General features: G+C 45.3%; 1 protein-coding gene across 1 annotated transcript in view; it reads right to left on the bottom strand.

Moving 5' to 3' along the window:
• The window catches only part of STK35 (serine/threonine kinase 35), a 46,989-nt gene extending 32,459 nt beyond the window's left edge, over positions 1-14,530 (bottom strand). Inside the window, exons 1-2 of the mRNA XM_050745204.1 lie at positions 13,868-14,530; positions 12,678-13,275 (exon numbers count right to left, since the gene is read on the bottom strand). Of these exons, the coding sequence (XP_050601161.1) occupies positions 12,678-13,275; positions 13,868-14,443 (1,174 nt within the window). The 5' untranslated portion in view covers positions 14,444-14,530. The remainder of the gene's footprint in view (positions 1-12,677; positions 13,276-13,867) is intronic.
• Positions 14,531-18,336: the final 3,806 nt, after the last annotated feature.

The following is an 18,336-nucleotide window of genomic DNA, read 5'->3' as shown; positions in this document are numbered from 1 at the left end:
GAACAGCAGAGTCTAAAGTCGATGTATAAGATAAGATTTACATTGTGTGGGCTTGAAACTCTAGGAAAGCTGGTAACCAACCTCTCCAAGCAAATCTCAATATTCTTTATAAAGCAATTGACAGTCCAGTGAATCTTTATGTGGATGTTGTCTGATGACTACAACTGCTCCCGAAGCTAAGTCTAAGAAGGCAGATGTTTTATCTCACTGATGAGGAGAGGCTGGGCCTGCAAATGTGCTGCCTTGCTCTGGGTGGTCACAAGGTCGTTTGTAACTGAGCCAGGACCTGAAGAGAAACCCTCTCTCTGGCCCCAGTATGGAGCATCCATCCTACCAAAAATGACTGCACCTCCTCAGATAGCTGCTGGCAGAGGGTTCCTTTTACTGGTCATTTACTCTATTATAATGAAAAGCAGTGATCTGGGTGAGACTCTGCTAACCCAAACAGCCCTGAAATTACCAAGGCACACAGTCTACTAAAGCCAGTGGTCTGAGTTCTGGGTTGGACCAAGACGATGTGACGTAAAAAACAAAAGCTTGGGCCCGGCGCGGTGGCTCAAGCCTGTAATCCCAGCACTTTGGGAGGCCGAGACACGTGGACCACGAGGTCAGGAGATCGAGACCATCCTGGCTAACACGGTGAAACCTCGTCTCTACTAAAAAATACAAAAAAAAAACTAGCCGGGCGAGGTGGCGGGCACCTGTAGTCCCAGCTACTCGGGAGGCTGAGGCAGGAGAATGGCGTAAACCCGGGAGGCGGAGCTTGCAGTGAGCTGAGATCCGGCCACTGTACTCCATCCTGGGCGACAGAGTGAGACTCTGTCTCAAAAAAAAAAAAAAAAAAAAAAAAAAAAAAAAAAAAAAAAAAAGCAAAAGCTTTAGGTTTTTTATCACAATCGGATAGACCTCACTTCCCTTGTAATTATATAATTTATTTGCTTATATTACTCACAATCAAAGTAACACAGGTAGAACCAGTTTAGGGCAGATGTTTTTTGTTCTTTTCAAATCAGTTATTTCCCCTCTCATAATCCTCTATCTAGGTCATGGGCAGAGGCCCTCTATGTAAAAATACTGCACAATGAAGCATCAATCTGAAGCGCAAGTCAAGCTAGATGCTAACGACCCACAAAAAGGAGAGCAAGAAATGTGTACTAGAGGTAGAACCAGAAAGGAAAAGATTAAAAAGCCATCCAGTTCCCTTTGCAAAGGTCACATCAGAAAACACTGAAACTTCTGGTGGGAGAATAAAGAGGAATGATGATTATTTTATATACAAAGTTAGTAACTATGGCAACCTAAGGAAAAAGAAAACAAGTCTGCAAAACAGACTATAATCTAAGTCCAGGTTATGAGAATCCAGGGAAAGAAAAAACGGTAAAAAAAAAAAAAAAGACCCCAAAGTTTGTGAGTGGTTGGGGGAGATTGGACCCTCGGACTGAGGAGCTGTTCTAAGGAAGGAGCTAGACTCAGGAGATGCTACAGGAGGGGCTGTTTGTTGAGAGGAAAATTCTGGACAGGAAGAAGTATTCTCAGAATCACACTCAGCAACAGTGGGTATGACAGAATGGAAAACTGGAAGCGCAGCTCTTTATCCCAGATACAAAAGTGTTATTATTTTTACGAGTCAAGGTCTCACTCTGTCGCCCAGGCTGGAGAGCAGAGGTGCGACCATAGCTCACAGTAGCCTCCAACTCCTGTGCTCAAGTGGTCCTCCCGCCTTGGCTTCCCAACGTAGTTCCATAAGAAGTACTTTTGAGGCTGGGTGCAGCGGCCTCAATAGTCCCAGCTTCTCAACAGCACCCAGCCTCAAAAGTACCTCTTTGCGCAGGAAGGGCCCGTGGACTTACTTCATGAGAAGCAAGGAAAATACAGTGAGACTGAGGTGTGATGAAAAGATGGCTAGAACCCTGGGCAAGTCCCTGAACCTCTCCGAGCCTCAGTCTTTTTGGTACTTCAGTCTTCACATCCATCAAATGAGATAATGAAAGTATACTACATGAGTACTATGAATTAAGTCAGATATGAACTTGGGGAAATGAACCACTGACCATCACCAACATCATCATTTCCACCCAACCCCAACCAAATCCTTGGAAGTCACCGATTTCAATAATCCCAGTGCTGTAGGCCATACAAGTAAGTTTTTACATGTTAGGCAAAAGATGAAATTTAGATCATCGAATAAAAGTGGATTATTCCATCTAAGACATCACACTTCTTAGGCTGTAACAGCTGAAACCCATGTTCTAGGTAGACCAGGCTACTCCTATTTGAAGTGATCCCTCTCCCTAGGCCTGCTGCCCCCACAATCTCTGCAGGTACAATTGAAATGTGCACCTTAAGGCTAGCTGCAATGCCAATCTATCTTACGCTCACCTGATTTCCCAGTAACTTCCCTCTTCTGACCGGTCAAGGCCCTAGTTTCATATTTTTATTTTAGTTTTTGTTAAATTATACCAGATATCCTGGTTAGCAATCTATGGCTTAACTCTTCTACTTAACCCTGAGAAATGCTGGCACATTCTGCAGATGTTTTGAGGTCGGGGGACTAGATTTCTTACTCAGTCTTCCGGCCTCCCCAGGGAGACCTACAGTCATTTCCAAGGTGCCTGTGCATTGAGGAAGGGAAAGTAACGAAACTTAGTGGATTACTGAACACTAGTTCCAAAAAGACACCAATTCCCAAAGAACCAAAGTGTCACTGCAGTCCACCAGTCAGAACAGGACTGATGGAGGGCAGGTGATCCATGGAGTTTTAGCTCAGGCCCAACTCACAGTGGGCCCCCGACCCCAACCACAACTGTGGGTATTTCCCCAGTTTCAGGATATATAATTGCAATAGACATATGCAGCAACCACTAAAATCCCCACATGAAATTCAGTTTTTTGAGCTGAGAGGAACAAACAAAATTTACTTAAGTTTTATAATTCCCTTGTCTGGTATAATCTGACAGTTGTATAAGATGAGTAAGAGCTACAAATTTAGCTTACTTCCCTGAGAGGGAGAAAACAGGCAGGTTATTTGGCCATAGTAAGGATTTGAGGTAAATTAGCCTGTGAAAGCCTACTGGGTTCCAGGTACTATTTTAAAAGTTTATTATGCGAGCTGTCTCATCTTACCAGGCACCGTTTTACAGGTGGGGCAACTAAGGCTGAGAAAGGCTTCAGAGTCTGCCCAAGGGCCCTGCCATGAGTAACTGGGGAGGATAGGAGACAGCCCCCACAGCAAGTTCTCCCCCCAGACCATGCTGCCTCCCAGCTCACAGAGGGCTAAAAAGTGTACTTCCGAGAGCCAGGCCTGCCTTTGGGGACAGTTTTCCTACCTTTCCCTCAAGTCTGACAGTCAGGCGACCATAATATAAATTAGGTATTTCAAAACATATCCTATGCCAGTTCACGGGGAGAGAAGATGCTTAAACCCAAGAAAAAAAAACCAAGCAGGTGTCTCGCATCGCATTAGTCATGGAAATTGATCAGTAGTGCTGAAGCTCCCAATAAAACATGGCTTGCTTCGCTGAAAAACGTGAGGCCAGCAGGCTTAGCATAAGGACAAGCCAGTAGGAGCTTTGGAAAGACAGGCACTTCCTGGAAAGAAATACAAAATGCTCTGGATTTTACAAGCCTATCCTTAAGGCTCCTCCAGAAGTTAGATTTCCAGGTTTTAGTCAACGCCACTTAAACAATTTCTGAGCACACACTGCTCTTGAGACACAGCGCTGCGGTGAGATGAGGGGCACCCCTGCCCTTACATAGGCTTCTGGTCATTAGAAGCAGAATGACTACAGCTGTAAGAACTAGGAAGCGGGCCCAGATCTGCCAGGAGTCGGGAGAGAAGCTGGGATGAGAGGAAGGCAAGCTGAGAATAATTGCGAGAGTCCCTGCAGCTGTGTCTCCCAGGATGAGGGGAGTGGGCACAGGAGCACGAGGGTGTGCTCCAGGGACACAAGCAGTCTGGGTAATCACAGAAGAGTTCCAGTGAATGTGCCGCAACGAGGCTGGAGCGCTTCTAAGGCGGATTTAGACTCCAAGAAATGGGAAGTGACTGAAAGTTCTTAATATATTTTATTTATTTACTTATTTTGAAACGGTCTAGCTCTGTTGCCCAGGCCGGAGTGCAGCCAATCACAGCTCACTGCTGCCTCTATATTCTGGGCTCAAGGGGGCCTCCCACCTCAGCCTCTTGAGTAGCAGGGACTACAGGCATGCGCCACCATGCCTGGCTATATTTTTCTATTTTTTGTAGAGACAGGGTCTTCTTATGTTTCCCAGGCTGGTCTTCAACTCCTGGGCTCAGGCAGTCCTTCCACCTCAGCCTCCTTAAGTACTGGGATTATAGGCATGAGCCACCACGCCTGGCCACTGACGTATTTTAGAGATGTTGCTTACAGAATCTACAAGTCACCAATTTCAAGACATACCATTTAAGTAAGCCATATAGGCTACTGACAACGCTATGGACACACCATTGACTAAGTCAACCTCTGATTTCAGAGACGTTAAATTGTGAAAAAGCATATATTCGACAATGAAACAAGTTTCTTAAGGAGGCATGAGGGGTTGGCGATGGGAGACAGACTAGTGGCTGACTGACTTACCAAGAGGCTCTGAAACCCGGTAAAGTGAGGGCTGGCAAGGGAGGAGGTGTGAAGAGGACGTGAAAGGTCTTAGAAGTTTAGGATAAATAAAATTTAATAACTTGTCACGTAAGACAGAAAGGAAGAATTCAGAGTATCTATTCAGATAGTAATTACATTTCCTCTCATAGGTGAGGAAACCCAGGAGCAGATTAAGTAACTTGCCTCGTTGAGGGCAGGACCTTGAGTTTCATAGCCTAGATTCTCAGCAGAAGCACTGCAACTGCCTCAGTGCCAGCAGCAAAATCGCACACCTGGATGTGTTAGTTCCCACAGTGGACTCTGATGCATGTCCCCAAGAGTTTAATGTTCATCCAGTCCCTCGTGATGGTCCAACCATACAACATGCAGATTTGTCTTTCAGCAGAGGACTAATCAGGACTTTGACTTACGCACACTAGGATGACAGCAATTCAGCAGTACATATAGGAAGCCTTAAAAATGCTCAATCCATTTGAAAGAAAAATCCCACTTGAGGAATGTATTCCAAAAGTGTCAAAAAGACACAAACAAGCCTTCCCACCCAACAAAAAAAACACACACCAAACACTAGAAACACTCAGAACTGGTATGCCATACAGAGTAAGTCAAAGTGGAGGATTGGAAAACAACTGTCCAAGAATGAGAATGAGTAACAGTTAACTATGGTAATACCAATTGGCTGAAAGTTTTAAAGTATCATTATACTTCAAGAAAAGTTTACTTAAAAAGTCAAAAGAGAAAGTCACATAGCATGTAATAAGCAAGTTTTAATGTGAAGGGGGGAAAAAGGCAGAATATTAAAATTATAAAGTTATGTCTAAGAAAAAGGATTAGAGGGAACCCCGAAAAATGAAGTTTGAATAAATTATGACCATAGCCATCCCTGTTTAATTAGGAGTTAAAGAGCTGGCTCAGGTGAAGATCTGTCCTGAGAAGCTAAAGACACAGACCCATCCTGGCATGTCTTCCCAAAGAAATATGAGCATGTGGACCAAGAATTGGTCCCATTCTCAATGATTTTGGGCTGTTATGTCATTATAAAGAGGCTGGGTACCATAGCAACACCACAGGGTGTGTCCAAAGTACTTCCTAAGATTAATAGACTTGTTATGCTGGCTGCCAGGGCAAAACAGTGTCCAGAAGAGGACAAGAGTAAACCTACCGGCCGGACAGGGGCTGTAAAACCAGCCAAGCCTGGGGTCAACATTCCCTCTACTACTTGCCCCCCGACCCCCCAATTACATAGCTATATGATCCTGGGCAAACTTCTTAGGACACTAAGAATCTGTTTAGTTTTTTATAAATTGAGAAGAAACACCTACATCACTGGACTGCTCTAAGGCTTAACTGTGACATACAAAGCACGCTGAATGGTGCCTGGACACCAGAGCAGACTGCTACTGGGTGTGAATTATGCTAATGTCTCTGGACACCACTGGCAGCTGTCCAATAGTTATAAGGCAGCCTGTCAAGAACATGGACACTGGAAAGAGCATCTGGATGTAAACCTAGGCCCTGACCTTTCTCTAGTGTTGTGCTGGACAAGCAACTTGACCTTGATGGATATTGATTTTCTTGTCTGTAAGAACAAGTTATAAAAACAACTTTACAGTGGCAATAATCAAATGAGAAAAGGAATACGAAAATACTATGAAATGCTAGCTATTACTACTTGGAACATTACAGGGGTTTGTTAAAATGTAGAATCCACCAGCCAGGCAGAGAGTTGGGGCACCCCTAATCCAGGGCAGTCTGGGCTCAAGTATCTCTCTCCATATGCATGGGCCTTTCCACACACCTAAGCCTCAGCTCTTGCCAGGGTTGTTTCTGATTTACCCTTTTACAACCCATCCTTCCTTTCCCCAGATTTAGTCCACATCCCTGGCAGCTGATTCCCCCAGAGCACCTCTTACAGGCTGCAGTGAAGTAACATCTGCTGTACTGTAACCATCTCTTCTGTTAGACTGGGCACTCACGGTGGAATGAAATCAAGTCTCTGGGTTCCCCATGGTATACCACACGCATACCTAGGTGGTCGATAAGAGGGTGAAATAAATCAAGATAAAAGTCATGAGCTGGAGAGGTGTAAAAAGAGAAAGAACATAGAAACTAGTAGTAGGGTATGCAGAATACACAAGTTAAAGACAACTAGGTCAGGATCCAGAATTTAGAAGTCACTAAGGAGGGTTCCTAGCCCTAAAGATATCAGCAAAGGCCATATTTGAGGTGAAAATGAACAGACTACTTCAAGTTCTACTTAGGAAGCACTCCTCGAGAGTTTACACTATGAAAGACCTTACCCAATGCAACCCCAATTAACCAAAGCTGTTAATTAAGGAAGGGCTGCTTCTATCTCCTGAGGCTGGTACCTAAAATCCAATGCACATAAAAAGCAGTCGGTCACGAGCAAGAAGTCTGTGTGGTTGCCCCAAGTCATTCAAGAGTAAAGCAGAGAGCAGGTGGGGTCCCTGGCAGCTGAGACACATAGAATGAACCAACAGAAATCAGCAGTGCCACAAGCACTGATCAATATACAACTAAAAACAAAGAGGAGCCATTAGTGTTTTTTTTTTTTTTTTTCTTTCTGTCGCCCAGGCTGGGGTGCACTGATGCGAACTCAGCTCACTGCAACCTCTGCCTCCTGGGTTCGAGGGATTCTCCTGCTTCAGCCTCCCGAGTAGCTGGGACTACAGGGGTCCGCCACCACGCCCGGCTAATTTTTTGTATTTTTAGTAGAGAGAGGGTTTCACCACTTTGGCCGGGCTGGTCTCGACCTCCTGACCTAAGGTGATCCGCCCATCTTGGCCTCCCAAAGTGTTGGGATCATAGGCGTGAGCCACCGCACCCGGCCTGAGCCATTAGTTTCTGAGTAAAATATGATTATGTCCATTTTACAACCAAGAAAAACAGAAGAACCTAGAACTTAAGCTACCTGTCCCAGCAATACCCCACAGCGGTTAAGAAAGCATTCTCAAGTTTGAATGTCTGGGCTTGAATCCTGACTTGGTTACTTGCTTAGCTGTTTTACATTGGGCAATTTCATTAACCTTGGTACCTCACTTGCTTCACCTGTAAAATGAAGATAATCACGGTATTGACTTCACCTGATACATAGCAACCTGCAAGTTTCAACTCTTATTTACAGGGTGAAATTGGGACTAAAACCTTCTGACTGAGTCTAGCATTCTATTGTATTGCGTTAACTTACATTTCCCCAATGCCAGCCAGCTCTCTGCCTCTTGACCTGGAGGCTCTCTAAACTCCAAGACCCAAGTCACAGAAGAGGTTTCAGAGTTGCTTTCTAAGGGCCGGGGAGGGAATGGCCTTGCTCTGCTCCGAAGGTTCCCTAGGCACTCGACAAGTTGGGGAAGTTTGCGGGCTGAAAACCTATCTACTGCTAAGACCCTGGTCTCTCCTATACTATTACAGTTCCTCCCCCAGTTACTTCCTTCCCCTGCTTCCCCCAATGCCCCTAACTAAACTGCCAGACAACTGTACTGTTTTCTAGGATGCTACCACTTGTGACCCTGCATTATGTTCATGTGGGCGTGAGTCCTCTACATGCCTCATGGAGAAGAACTCTGCAGAGCTTCTTATAGTAGCCTAGCTCAAAGCCACTGGGTGTGCAGGCAACGTTACTTTCCAAGGCCTGGGTTCCCAGCCACCTAAAGGCATTAACATCAAACAATTGGTAAAGAACAATTAGCGTCTTATCAAGTTGAGTATAAGCTAGGCTCCCGGCTCTACCAAACTTCTAACTATTCTGTTGTATGAGTCTTGAGAGTTTGTCCTGGATTTGTGTGTGTGTGTGTGTGTGTGTCATCACTTGCTATTTGTCGGAAGAATCAGTGTGTGCCTTAGACAAAGCAACAGAATTTCTGACTGACAATGACTCAGGCTTGCCTGCTGTCTAAGTGGCAGTAATCTTGAACTTTGTTTTAGGCACATTCAGGACAGGCATTCTAGCAATGGAAAACAAGGGGATAAAAGCAAACTGTTGATGCCTTCACTCCTCTCTTTATGTGAGAAGTATTTCAAAGTTAAAAACATGGGCACCAACCCTTCAACCAAATAATTTACAGGATTGTAAATGTGCTTTTAAAAAGCCTGGGAGGCTGCTTTGAGTGCTATCACTAACTCATTGCGGATAAAGTTTTGTCCCTTTTCTGGGCTTCAGTTTCCTTCCTTGTGAAACAGGCAGCCAGGTCACACATTTATGACCTCTTTCTAGTCCTCCAAAGCTTCTGCTGTCTTAACGCTTCTGGGCAGGACATGTTTGGTCTGTGTACAGAATGGAAGGAGACAATGCATTTAAGTCTCTCAAACAACATGGGGTAAGACCAAGAACAGCATTTCAGGACATTTCTCTTTTTCATACTGGATTATTTTATTAGCCAAACAGTGAAACGGACTCACTTTGTCTCTTCACCTATCCACAGTCCTAGGCACCCTACTTTCAAGCCCACCTTCTCCCTAACTCCTGATTCTCTTTCCTCTTAATTCTTGTACAAAGCCCTAGGCTCATGAGTTGACTGGTCATTTCCTCCAGTGATCTTGAATAGCATTTAAGTCTTCCTCCGGCTCTCAAACTTTTCAAATGTAAGTTCCTTTGGGGCAAGGGGTGGTGTGTTTTGCTTTGCTTTTTTTTCTTTCCCTTCTAATACCACAGCAGGGACTTGGCATTAGGTTTAGTTGAGACTTCAAGACAAATTCACACTTTTTGGCCTGTTTCAAAATCATTCTGAGTTTTAGGAGCCAGGGTCAAGGGTGACTGCAAAGGACTTTTCTATTTAATGAGAGAGCTGAACCAGGTTATCTCTAGGACTCCTTCCAGCTCTAACATTACTGGGTGGTATTTGCATGTGTAAACCCAGGGTCCCAGGACAGATCAAGACCCCTAAATTTTGGAATCCAGAATAAAGAAAGTTTAACTTCCAGTAATTTTGGTCTCTGTCCTCTATTTTAAGAAACAAAAATGATTACCTATTTACTACTTGAAAAATCAACACATTGCAAGTAAGCTTGAATGTCATTTTCATAAGCAGAAACAACACACATTTTCTTCACTGCTCTGTCTCTGAGCCCTGAACACCGCAGAGGTTCAAATATTTTCAATACAATAATCAACTGAAAGGGACGGATCCAATCTAGTATGTGGCCTAAAGCAAAAGATTTCATTCTTCTAGGTCTCAGTTTTAGTTCGCAAAGGGAGGATGAAAACACCAGTGTTTCTGTCAACTTGGTGTGCCTGACAACACAGAAAATAAGGTGTGTTCTATGGTGAAACAAGTTTGGGAAACTTGAGCAAGAACAATGTGAATCTTGAAGTGGGTGAGGGTAGAAGAGTACAGAACATGGTGTGAACTTATATGAGGCAGTGAATTCCTCCCTATGTGGAGCACTTGCTGACATTAACAGTTTGCACAGTGACCCTATGTACCTAATGTCATAGGTACATACTCACTATCTTACAATAAAGGAATGCTCCTCACAGGGTTCAAACAATTTGCTCCATGTTTTGTGTAGTCAGTCCTGGGATGAGCCAGGAGGTCTAACCCCAAATCCATGGTACTAACCACTATGCTATGCTGCCATGGGTCACTTTGGAATTTTGACAAATTCTTTGGGTGAGGAAAGTCTACATAGTATTTATATGTTGACAGAGTAGGCAAGAGCTTCAAGCTGAGGTTGAAGGTTCGAGACTGGCATCAATGAACTGAAGACACAGGAATAAACATTTGGCAAAGTGAAATCCAACATCCCAAGGCAATCTTGTAGTAGGAAGTCCAGACCATTCATTGGCAGTAGAGGAGAAGACTGGGAAAAGTCTGAGAATAGAAGGACTTCAAAATAAGTGATGCGCTCCTAGAATATGGGTAAGTGCAGTGGCGCGATATCGGCTCACTGCAAGCTCTGCCTCCCGCGTTCATGCCGCTCTCCTGCCTCAGCCTCCCGAGTAGCTGGGACTACAGGTGCCCACTACCATGCCTGGCTAATTTTTTGTATTTTTAGTAGAGACGGGGTTTCACCGTGTTAGCCAGGATGGTCTCCATCTCCTGATCCGCCCGTCTCGGCCTCCCAAAGTGCTGGGATTACAGGCCGTGAGCCACCGCGCCCGGCTTTTTTTTTTTTTTTTTTTTTTTTTTGAGACAGGGTCTTGCTCTGTCGCCCAGGTTACAGTGCAGGATCATAGCTCATTGTAGCCTCAACCTCGCAGGCTCAAGCGATCCTCCTGCCTCTGCCTCTCGAGCAGCTGGGACTATAAGACTGTGCCATCACGTCCGGCTATTTTTTTTCTATTTTTTGTGGAGACCAGGGTCTCATTTTGGTGCCCAAGCTGTTCTCAAACTCCTGGGCTCAAGCCATCCTCCCGCCTCAGCCTCCCAAAGTGCTGGGATGACAGTCGTGAGCCATCGTGCCCTGCTGGAAGTCTTTTCAAAACAAAAACACTCACCCTGGGGAGAGGGTGGGCTTCTCAGAATGGATGGGGCAGGGACGGACTTTATAAAGTTACACATCTATTTGAAGGACTCCAGGTGATACTTATTCACGTTTCCAACTCCACTGTCAAACAATTGACTTGTAATGGGACAAAGCGTTCTCTTAGGAAAGAGACTTCCTACTACAAGACCGCCTTGGGATGTGGGACTTCACTTTGCCAAATGTTTATTCCTGTGTCCTCAGTTCATTGATGCCAGTCTCCAACCTTCAATCTCAGCTTGAAGTTCTTACCTACTCTCTCAATCTGTAAGCTGTGCAAAAGCTCCAAACAAGGTTTTAGGAAACCACCTTCTCCAAACTCACCCCAAATCCTACCCATTATTAAAAGTTCATCCTCAGGGTATGGAGAACAGCATTACGCCTCTGAAAGGATCCAGGCCTTGAATCAAGACAGATCTGGGCTCCCGTCACTTAAACTCTGAGAAATACAAGGAAACAAGGAGTCCAGTCTAACTTCTCTTTCAAGTGGATTAACCCTGATCAAGTTATTTGTTCACTTCTAAGTTTTAGTTTCTCTATTTATAGAAAGAAGATAGAACCTACTTTTGAAGTTATTACCTAAAAATTACTTCAGCACTAAGACCACAGCTGGGACTCGGATTAGTAAACTTTCTTCCCCTGGATCCTCCTGCCTCAGAAAGTCTCCTCAAACTTTCTACTGCCCCTCTCCTCCTCTCCGAGCAGACACTTAGCTACTGGTGGTATGAAAGGCTTGTAGGTACTGAGTAGTTAGGATGAACACATTCCCTAACTGCAGTTAAAACCCGGAAACTAAGATAATTAGTTCTTCCAGGACTGCAAGACCTCTTGCCTCAATGAACCCCATTTTCCTTTTAAGTAAAACCATTTGCCAACCAGCCTCTGAGGTTAAAAAGATTAAGAACGTAAAACGGAGGAAAAAGATGTTGGATGCTTTGTTATGTGACAGCTCTCAAGGCCACCTGTGAGGGCTGTCAGCCTGCATGCCTCAGAGGACCAAGCCAGAAAACCGTCAGTTTGCTTGGCTGCCTGGGATGAAGGGCTGGGGGCCTCAGAAAAAAAGGCAGACGAGGAAGCCACAAGAGTTTGGGGGTTGGAGCTGGAGGGTGTCGGGAAACTTGGGAAAGCAAGACAGGGAGAGGGTGTGGGTGGGTCCAGTAAAGTTTTTTCTTTTTGTTTGTTTTGGGAGGGAAACAGAGAGGTCCTAGGGGGTGAGGGGACTCTGCAGCTTTGCTACTAACTGAACCCAACCCCTCCTCCACTCCTCGACGGATCTTAAATAGAAAACGTTTAATAACCATAGCTCACAAATGTTGAGCAGTTATTAAGTTAATGGTTAGCACTTAAACGAGCTCTTGTTATGGAAATACCAGCCAACTTTAGGCTCCGGGGCTGATCCTGGGACCGGAGAAGAGAGAGGGCCGAAAGCCTGGAACCAGGAAAGGAGGGTGTGTCTGGGCACAGAGTGACAGGGACCAGGTCTGAGGCCTAGAAGAGCCGGGAACAGTGTGGGTCAAGCCGTCCGGAGAGCAGGGGGTCCAGGCCCTGCGTGGGTGGAAAGGCCCGCGGTGCTCCTACCTTTCAGTGAGGTCTCCACCAGGCGCAGGTAAAGCTGCGAGCTCTTGTTGCCGTGACTCATGCGCTGGGCTAGCCCGTTGCGCTGCAGGACGCACTCCTCAAACTGCACGACGTTCTGGTGGCGCCGCTTGAGGCTGGTGAGGGCCCAGAATTCAGCCAGCGCCAGCTCCACGTTCTCGGGGGCGTCGCAGCGGATCTTCTTGACCGCCACCCGGGCCCCGCTGCGCCCGGCCACTGCCTCATAAACCACGCCGTAGCTGCCGCGCCCGATCTCCGCCAACAGGCTGTAGCGCGGCCGCGCGGACCCGCCACCGCCATCCGGCCGTCGCCGCGCCAGGTAGGCCTCGCCCGGGGCCTCGGCCGCCACCGGATCCATGGCCTGGGCCGCCGCCGCCGGCCTCAGCTTCGTGCTGGGCGCCCGCGGCACTGGGCTTCGCCTTTTCCGCTCCGGGCTTTGTGTACCTCTGCGGGCGCCGTCCTTCCCCGTTTCCATGGCTGCGGGCGGCGGGGGGAGCAGCAACGGCGCTGCCCGGGCCCCCCCTGCCTCATCCCTCCGTCCGGCCCTGGGACGCGGAGGAGCGGGACCTTGGATTGTGACCTGCGGGCGAAAGAATCGGTTAAACGACCAGGCCGAGGCGGGGAGGCCAGGAGTGTAGGCCGCGGGGCGTCCCACCTCCTCCTCCCCCGGCCGCCGCGGCCCCTTTAAGACGGAAGCCACCACCGCTGATTGAACGGGGGAGGGGAGGGGAAAGCGGGAAAGACGGAACCACTGGGCAGCGGATCAGAGGGGGAACCGGAAAGAAAAGCAAAAACTCTCCGCTCTCTCTGTTAGCTTGTCATGTAGCGATAGGAAAAAGAAGAGCCAGCAAGCTTCACGCCTTCTGAAAACCGCCTTAGGACGCGATTTGGCCGGCGGAAATCTTTTTCTTTGCCTGGCCCCCTCCGTGACGCCCCTCCCCGCGCCCCGCCTTGTGTTCGCCCGCGTGTAAACAGTCCATTGAATTAAGCCCTAGCGGAGCCCAGCGGACCGACCCAAGTCCCCGAGGGCGGCGGGTAGAAGGGATTGGCTCAAAAGTTCGGCTTCTCGGAGCGTGACCGGCCGAGGACCCGATTTCCCTTCCCAAGCGCGGAGGCAGTGGCAGTAACTCCAGCCTCGGCGCTGGCCTTAAGTCCTCGAACGGCGCCCTTACCTGGCCCGCGCACCTCCACTTCCGGGCGGCCCGTTTCCCCCCTGGAGCCCCTGCCTGGGGATGGTCCGCTCCGGGCCTGGGCTGCCTCCGGGACCGAGCAGCGCGGGAGGTGGCCGGAGCCCGGCGTGCAGCGGATCCTTCTGCTGCTGCGGCGCACGCTGGGGAGGCCCAGGCTCCTAGACTCCCGTGGCTTTCCACGTGTTCGCGCCAGCTGAGCCCTTTACATAACCTCTTTATATAAGCTGCACCTCCCGCCGGCGCCCGGGCCAGCGGAGACTCCTGGTGGCCCATCCCCCGGGAGGCCAGCCGAGTGAGTCCTGCACCGCCCGGTCCTGCCAAGGTCGACGGAGCAGCCGCAGCCGAGCGCACCGGCACGCCTTGCCGAGACCCAATCACCGGCGAGAACACCCAGCCAACAAAAAATAGGCGCCAAATTCCCGTGATCCGCGGCGGGCTCCGGGTCTCCGCAGCGGCCCGCGCATCACCACCCCTTCTCGCCTGACCTGCGTGAAGACCAATCGTCCGCAGTAGGCGTCTAATAAATACTGATTGGGTGATGTCGGTCGTTTGATTCATATGTCGGGCCTGGGAACCTCAGGGACTGAGTTGGAATCCCGACCTTCCCTTCTACCAAGACAGTTATCTTGTGCAAATCATTGACCCACCCTGAGCATCCGTTTCTCTGAGGATCTATTAAGAATGGGCCTTAATTCTCAGGAATGATAGACCCAAATGAAATACCTAGATGGACGCTAATTGGTGTAGGACTGAGTTTTAGTACTCAAAGCTCCATTTAGGCACAGATTTTTGAATATTTTGTTCTGTACTTTCCGATGTAGGCCTAGTGGGTGCCCAGTGTTTATTAACTGAATCTACGGATAATTATTGAACACCCGTAATGTGCTAGGCACCATTCTAAGTCGCTGAGCAAGTCTAAGTCTAATAGACATTCTAAGTCTAATAGACAATGCAGTTTCTGCCTTGGTTGAGGTTCTGTGCCACTGCAGGAGACAAACCACATGGGTGGCCTTGGGCAAGTTAATCAATCTTCTTGTGTATTTGTTCCTGACGTGTAAGAAGATTCACAGAGGTTATACAGGTAAAGCACTGACAGCCTTGCACATAATGTTAAATATTATTAAATAAATGCACAGGATAATTTTTGCCAGTGATAAGTGCGATGTAGAAAAAGAATGAGCTAAAGAGTGCTCACTGGGGACAGGCCATTTCTGATAATGTATTTGGTCGCTGAAAGCTTCTGTTTTCATGATTAAATTTCAAATTTACACGTAAATTTCAAGAATCCTAAAGATCATATACTTTTCCACTAGAATAACAAATTGTTATATTTTGCTGCATTTCCATATCCTCTCGTATGTGTGTATATATACACAAATACATGTTGTGTGTGGATATCTATATGGTATATACCCCAAAAGAAAGGAAATCAGTATACGGTATATAGATATTCTCACACACACACACACATATATAAAACGTATATAATTTTTACTACATCGTTTTAGAGTTTCCAACATCAAGCTCCTTTATCCCAAATATTTGTGTGTTTCCTTAAAAAAAGACATTATCTTGCATAATCTCAGTACAGTGGTCAGAAATCAGGAATTTTAACAATTATACAATTGTTTAATACACTCCATCCATATTTAAATTTTGCAAATTGCCCCAGTAATGTCCTTTATAGCTATTCCCCAGGATCCAATTCAGTATCACATGTTGCACTGAATTGTCATGCCTCTTTAGTTTCCTTCAATCTGGAAGGGCAGTTAGTTATCCAGCCTTGCTTTGTCTTTCATGACCTTGACATTTTTGAAGAGTACTGGCGAGGTATATTGTAGAATGTCCCTAAATTTTTATTCATCTGATGTTTTCTTATGATTAGATTCAGAGTATCCATTTTTCTTTCCTCCCCACCGCCACCCACCCATCCCGTGCTATTCTGAGAGGGTGTGCATTTTTTGGCAGGAATGCTACTGAAAAAAGTTGCCTCCTCAGGGCCTTTCATCAGGAGGCACATGACATTGTGTTTGTCCCCGTATTCCCAGTGTTAACTGCCATCCTTTGGTTGAGGTGGTGTAGGGGGAGGTACGCTCCACCATAAAGTTACGATTTTTCCTTTTGTAAGTATTAAGTATTCTGTAGAAAGATATTTTGAGACTATTTAAATATCCTGTTCTTCAGACTCTTACCCACTGGTTTTAGAATTCATGGTGATTCTTGCTTGAAACAATTATTACGGTTGCAAAATGGTGATCAGAAGGTCTTTTTAACCATGACCATTAACCATCCCTACCCTCCCCCATCCTCATTCCCCCTCCACCCTTCCTAGCCTCTGGTAACCGTCATTCTACTCTCTGTCTCCATGAGTTCAATTGTTGTGATTTTTTAGATCCCACAAATAAGAACATGAGGTGTTTTTCTTTCTGTGCTTGGCTTATTTCACTTAACATAGTGATCTCCAGTTCCATCCATGTTGTTGCAAATGACTGAATCTCATTCTTTTTAATGGCAGAATAGTACTCCATTGTGTGTAAGTTCCACATTTTCTTTATCCATTCATCTGTTGATGGACGCTTAGGTTGCTTCCAGATCTTGGCTACTGTGAACAGAACTGCAACAAACACAGGAAAATCGCAATACTAATTTCCTTTCTTTTGGGTATATACCCAACAGTGGGATGGCTGGATCATATGGTAGCTCTATTTTTAGTTTTTTGGGGAACCTCCAAACTGTTCTCCATAGTGGTTGTACTAATTTACATTCCCACCAATAGTATATGTTCTTCACATCCTTGCCAGCATTTGTTATTGCATATCTTTTGGATATAAGCCATTTTAACTGGGATGAGCTGATACCTCATTATAGTTTTGATTTGCATTTCTCTGATAATTAACAATGTTGCGCACCTTTTCATATTTCTGTTTGCCGTTTGTCTTCTTTTGAGAAATGTCCGTTCAAACGTTTTACCCATTTTTAATTTGATAATTAGATTTTTTCCCTGTAGAGTTGTTTGAGCTTTTGATGTATTCTGGTTATTAATTCCTTGTCAGATAGATAGTTTGCTAATATTTTCTTCCATTCTGTGGGTTGTCTCTTTGTTGATTGCTGAGCAGAAGCTTTTTCAACTTGATGTGCTCCCATCTATCCATTTTTGCTTTGGTTGCATATGCTTATAGAGTATTACTCAAGAACTCCTTGCCCAGACTGATGTCTTGGAGTTTCCCCAATGTTTTCTTATAGTAGTTTCACAGTTTGAGGTCTTAGATTTAATTCTTTAATCCATTTTGAGCTGATTTTTATATATGGCAAGAGATAGGGTTCCAGTGTCATTCTTCTGCGTATGGAGATCCAGTTTTCACAGCACCATTTATTGAAGATGTTGCCTTTTCCTCAGTGTATGTTCTTGGTACCTTTGTTGAAAAAGAGTTCACTGTAGGTATGTGGATTTGTTTCTGGGTTCTCTATTCTGTTCCAATGGTTTATGTTCCTGCTTTTATTCTGGTGCCATACTGTTTTGGTTACTGTAGTTCTGTAGTATAATTTGACGATTTAAAGTCAGGTAATGTGACTCCTCCAGTTTTGTTCTTTTTGCTTAGGGCAGTTTTGGCTATTCTGGGTCTTTGATGGTTCCATTTAAATTTTAGGATAGTTTTTTTCTATTTCTGTGAAGAATGTCATTGGTATTTTGATAGGGATTGCATTGAATCTTTAGATTGCTTTGGGTAGTATGGACATTTTAACCAATATTGATTCTTCCTATCCATGAACATGAAATATCTTTCCATTTTTTGTGTGTCCTCTTCAATTTCTTTCATCAGTGTTTTATAGTTTTCATTATAGAGATCTTTCATTTCTTTAATTCCTAGGTATTTAATTTATTTATGGCTATCGTAAATGGGATTACTTTTTAAATTTCTTTTTCAGATTGTTCACTGTTGGCATATAGAAATGCTACTGATTTTTGTTGTTGATTTTGTATCCTGCAACTGTACTGAATTTGTTTATCAGTTCTAACAGTTTTTTGGTGGTCTTTAGGTTTTTCCAAATATAAGATATAATATGCAAACAAGGATAATTTGACTTTTTCCTTTCCTATTTGGATGCCCTTTATTTCCTTCTCTTGCCTGATTGCTCTAGCTAGTACTTCTAGTACTGTGTTGAATAACAGTGGTGAAAGTGGACATCATTGTTGTATTCCAGATCTTAAAGGAAAGGCTTTCAGTTTTTCCCCATTCAGTATGGTACTAGCTGTGGGTTTGTCATATATGGCTTTTATTATGTTGGGGTATTTTCCTTCTATTCCCTTTTTTTTTTTTAGGGTTTTTATCATGAAACGATGTTGACTTTTATCAAATGCTTTTTCATCATCAATTGAAATGATTGTATGGTTTTTGCCCTTCATTCTGACAGCCTTATTTTATCTTAATTACCTCTTTAAAGACCTTATC

This window comes from Macaca thibetana, chromosome 10 (genome assembly GCF_024542745.1).
Source record: "Macaca thibetana thibetana isolate TM-01 chromosome 10, ASM2454274v1, whole genome shotgun sequence".
In the NCBI taxonomy this organism is placed as follows: Eukaryota; Metazoa; Chordata; class Mammalia; order Primates; family Cercopithecidae; genus Macaca; species Macaca thibetana.
Note: the sequence above shows the minus strand (reverse complement) of the source record. Positions and strands in the feature narration are given on the sequence as shown.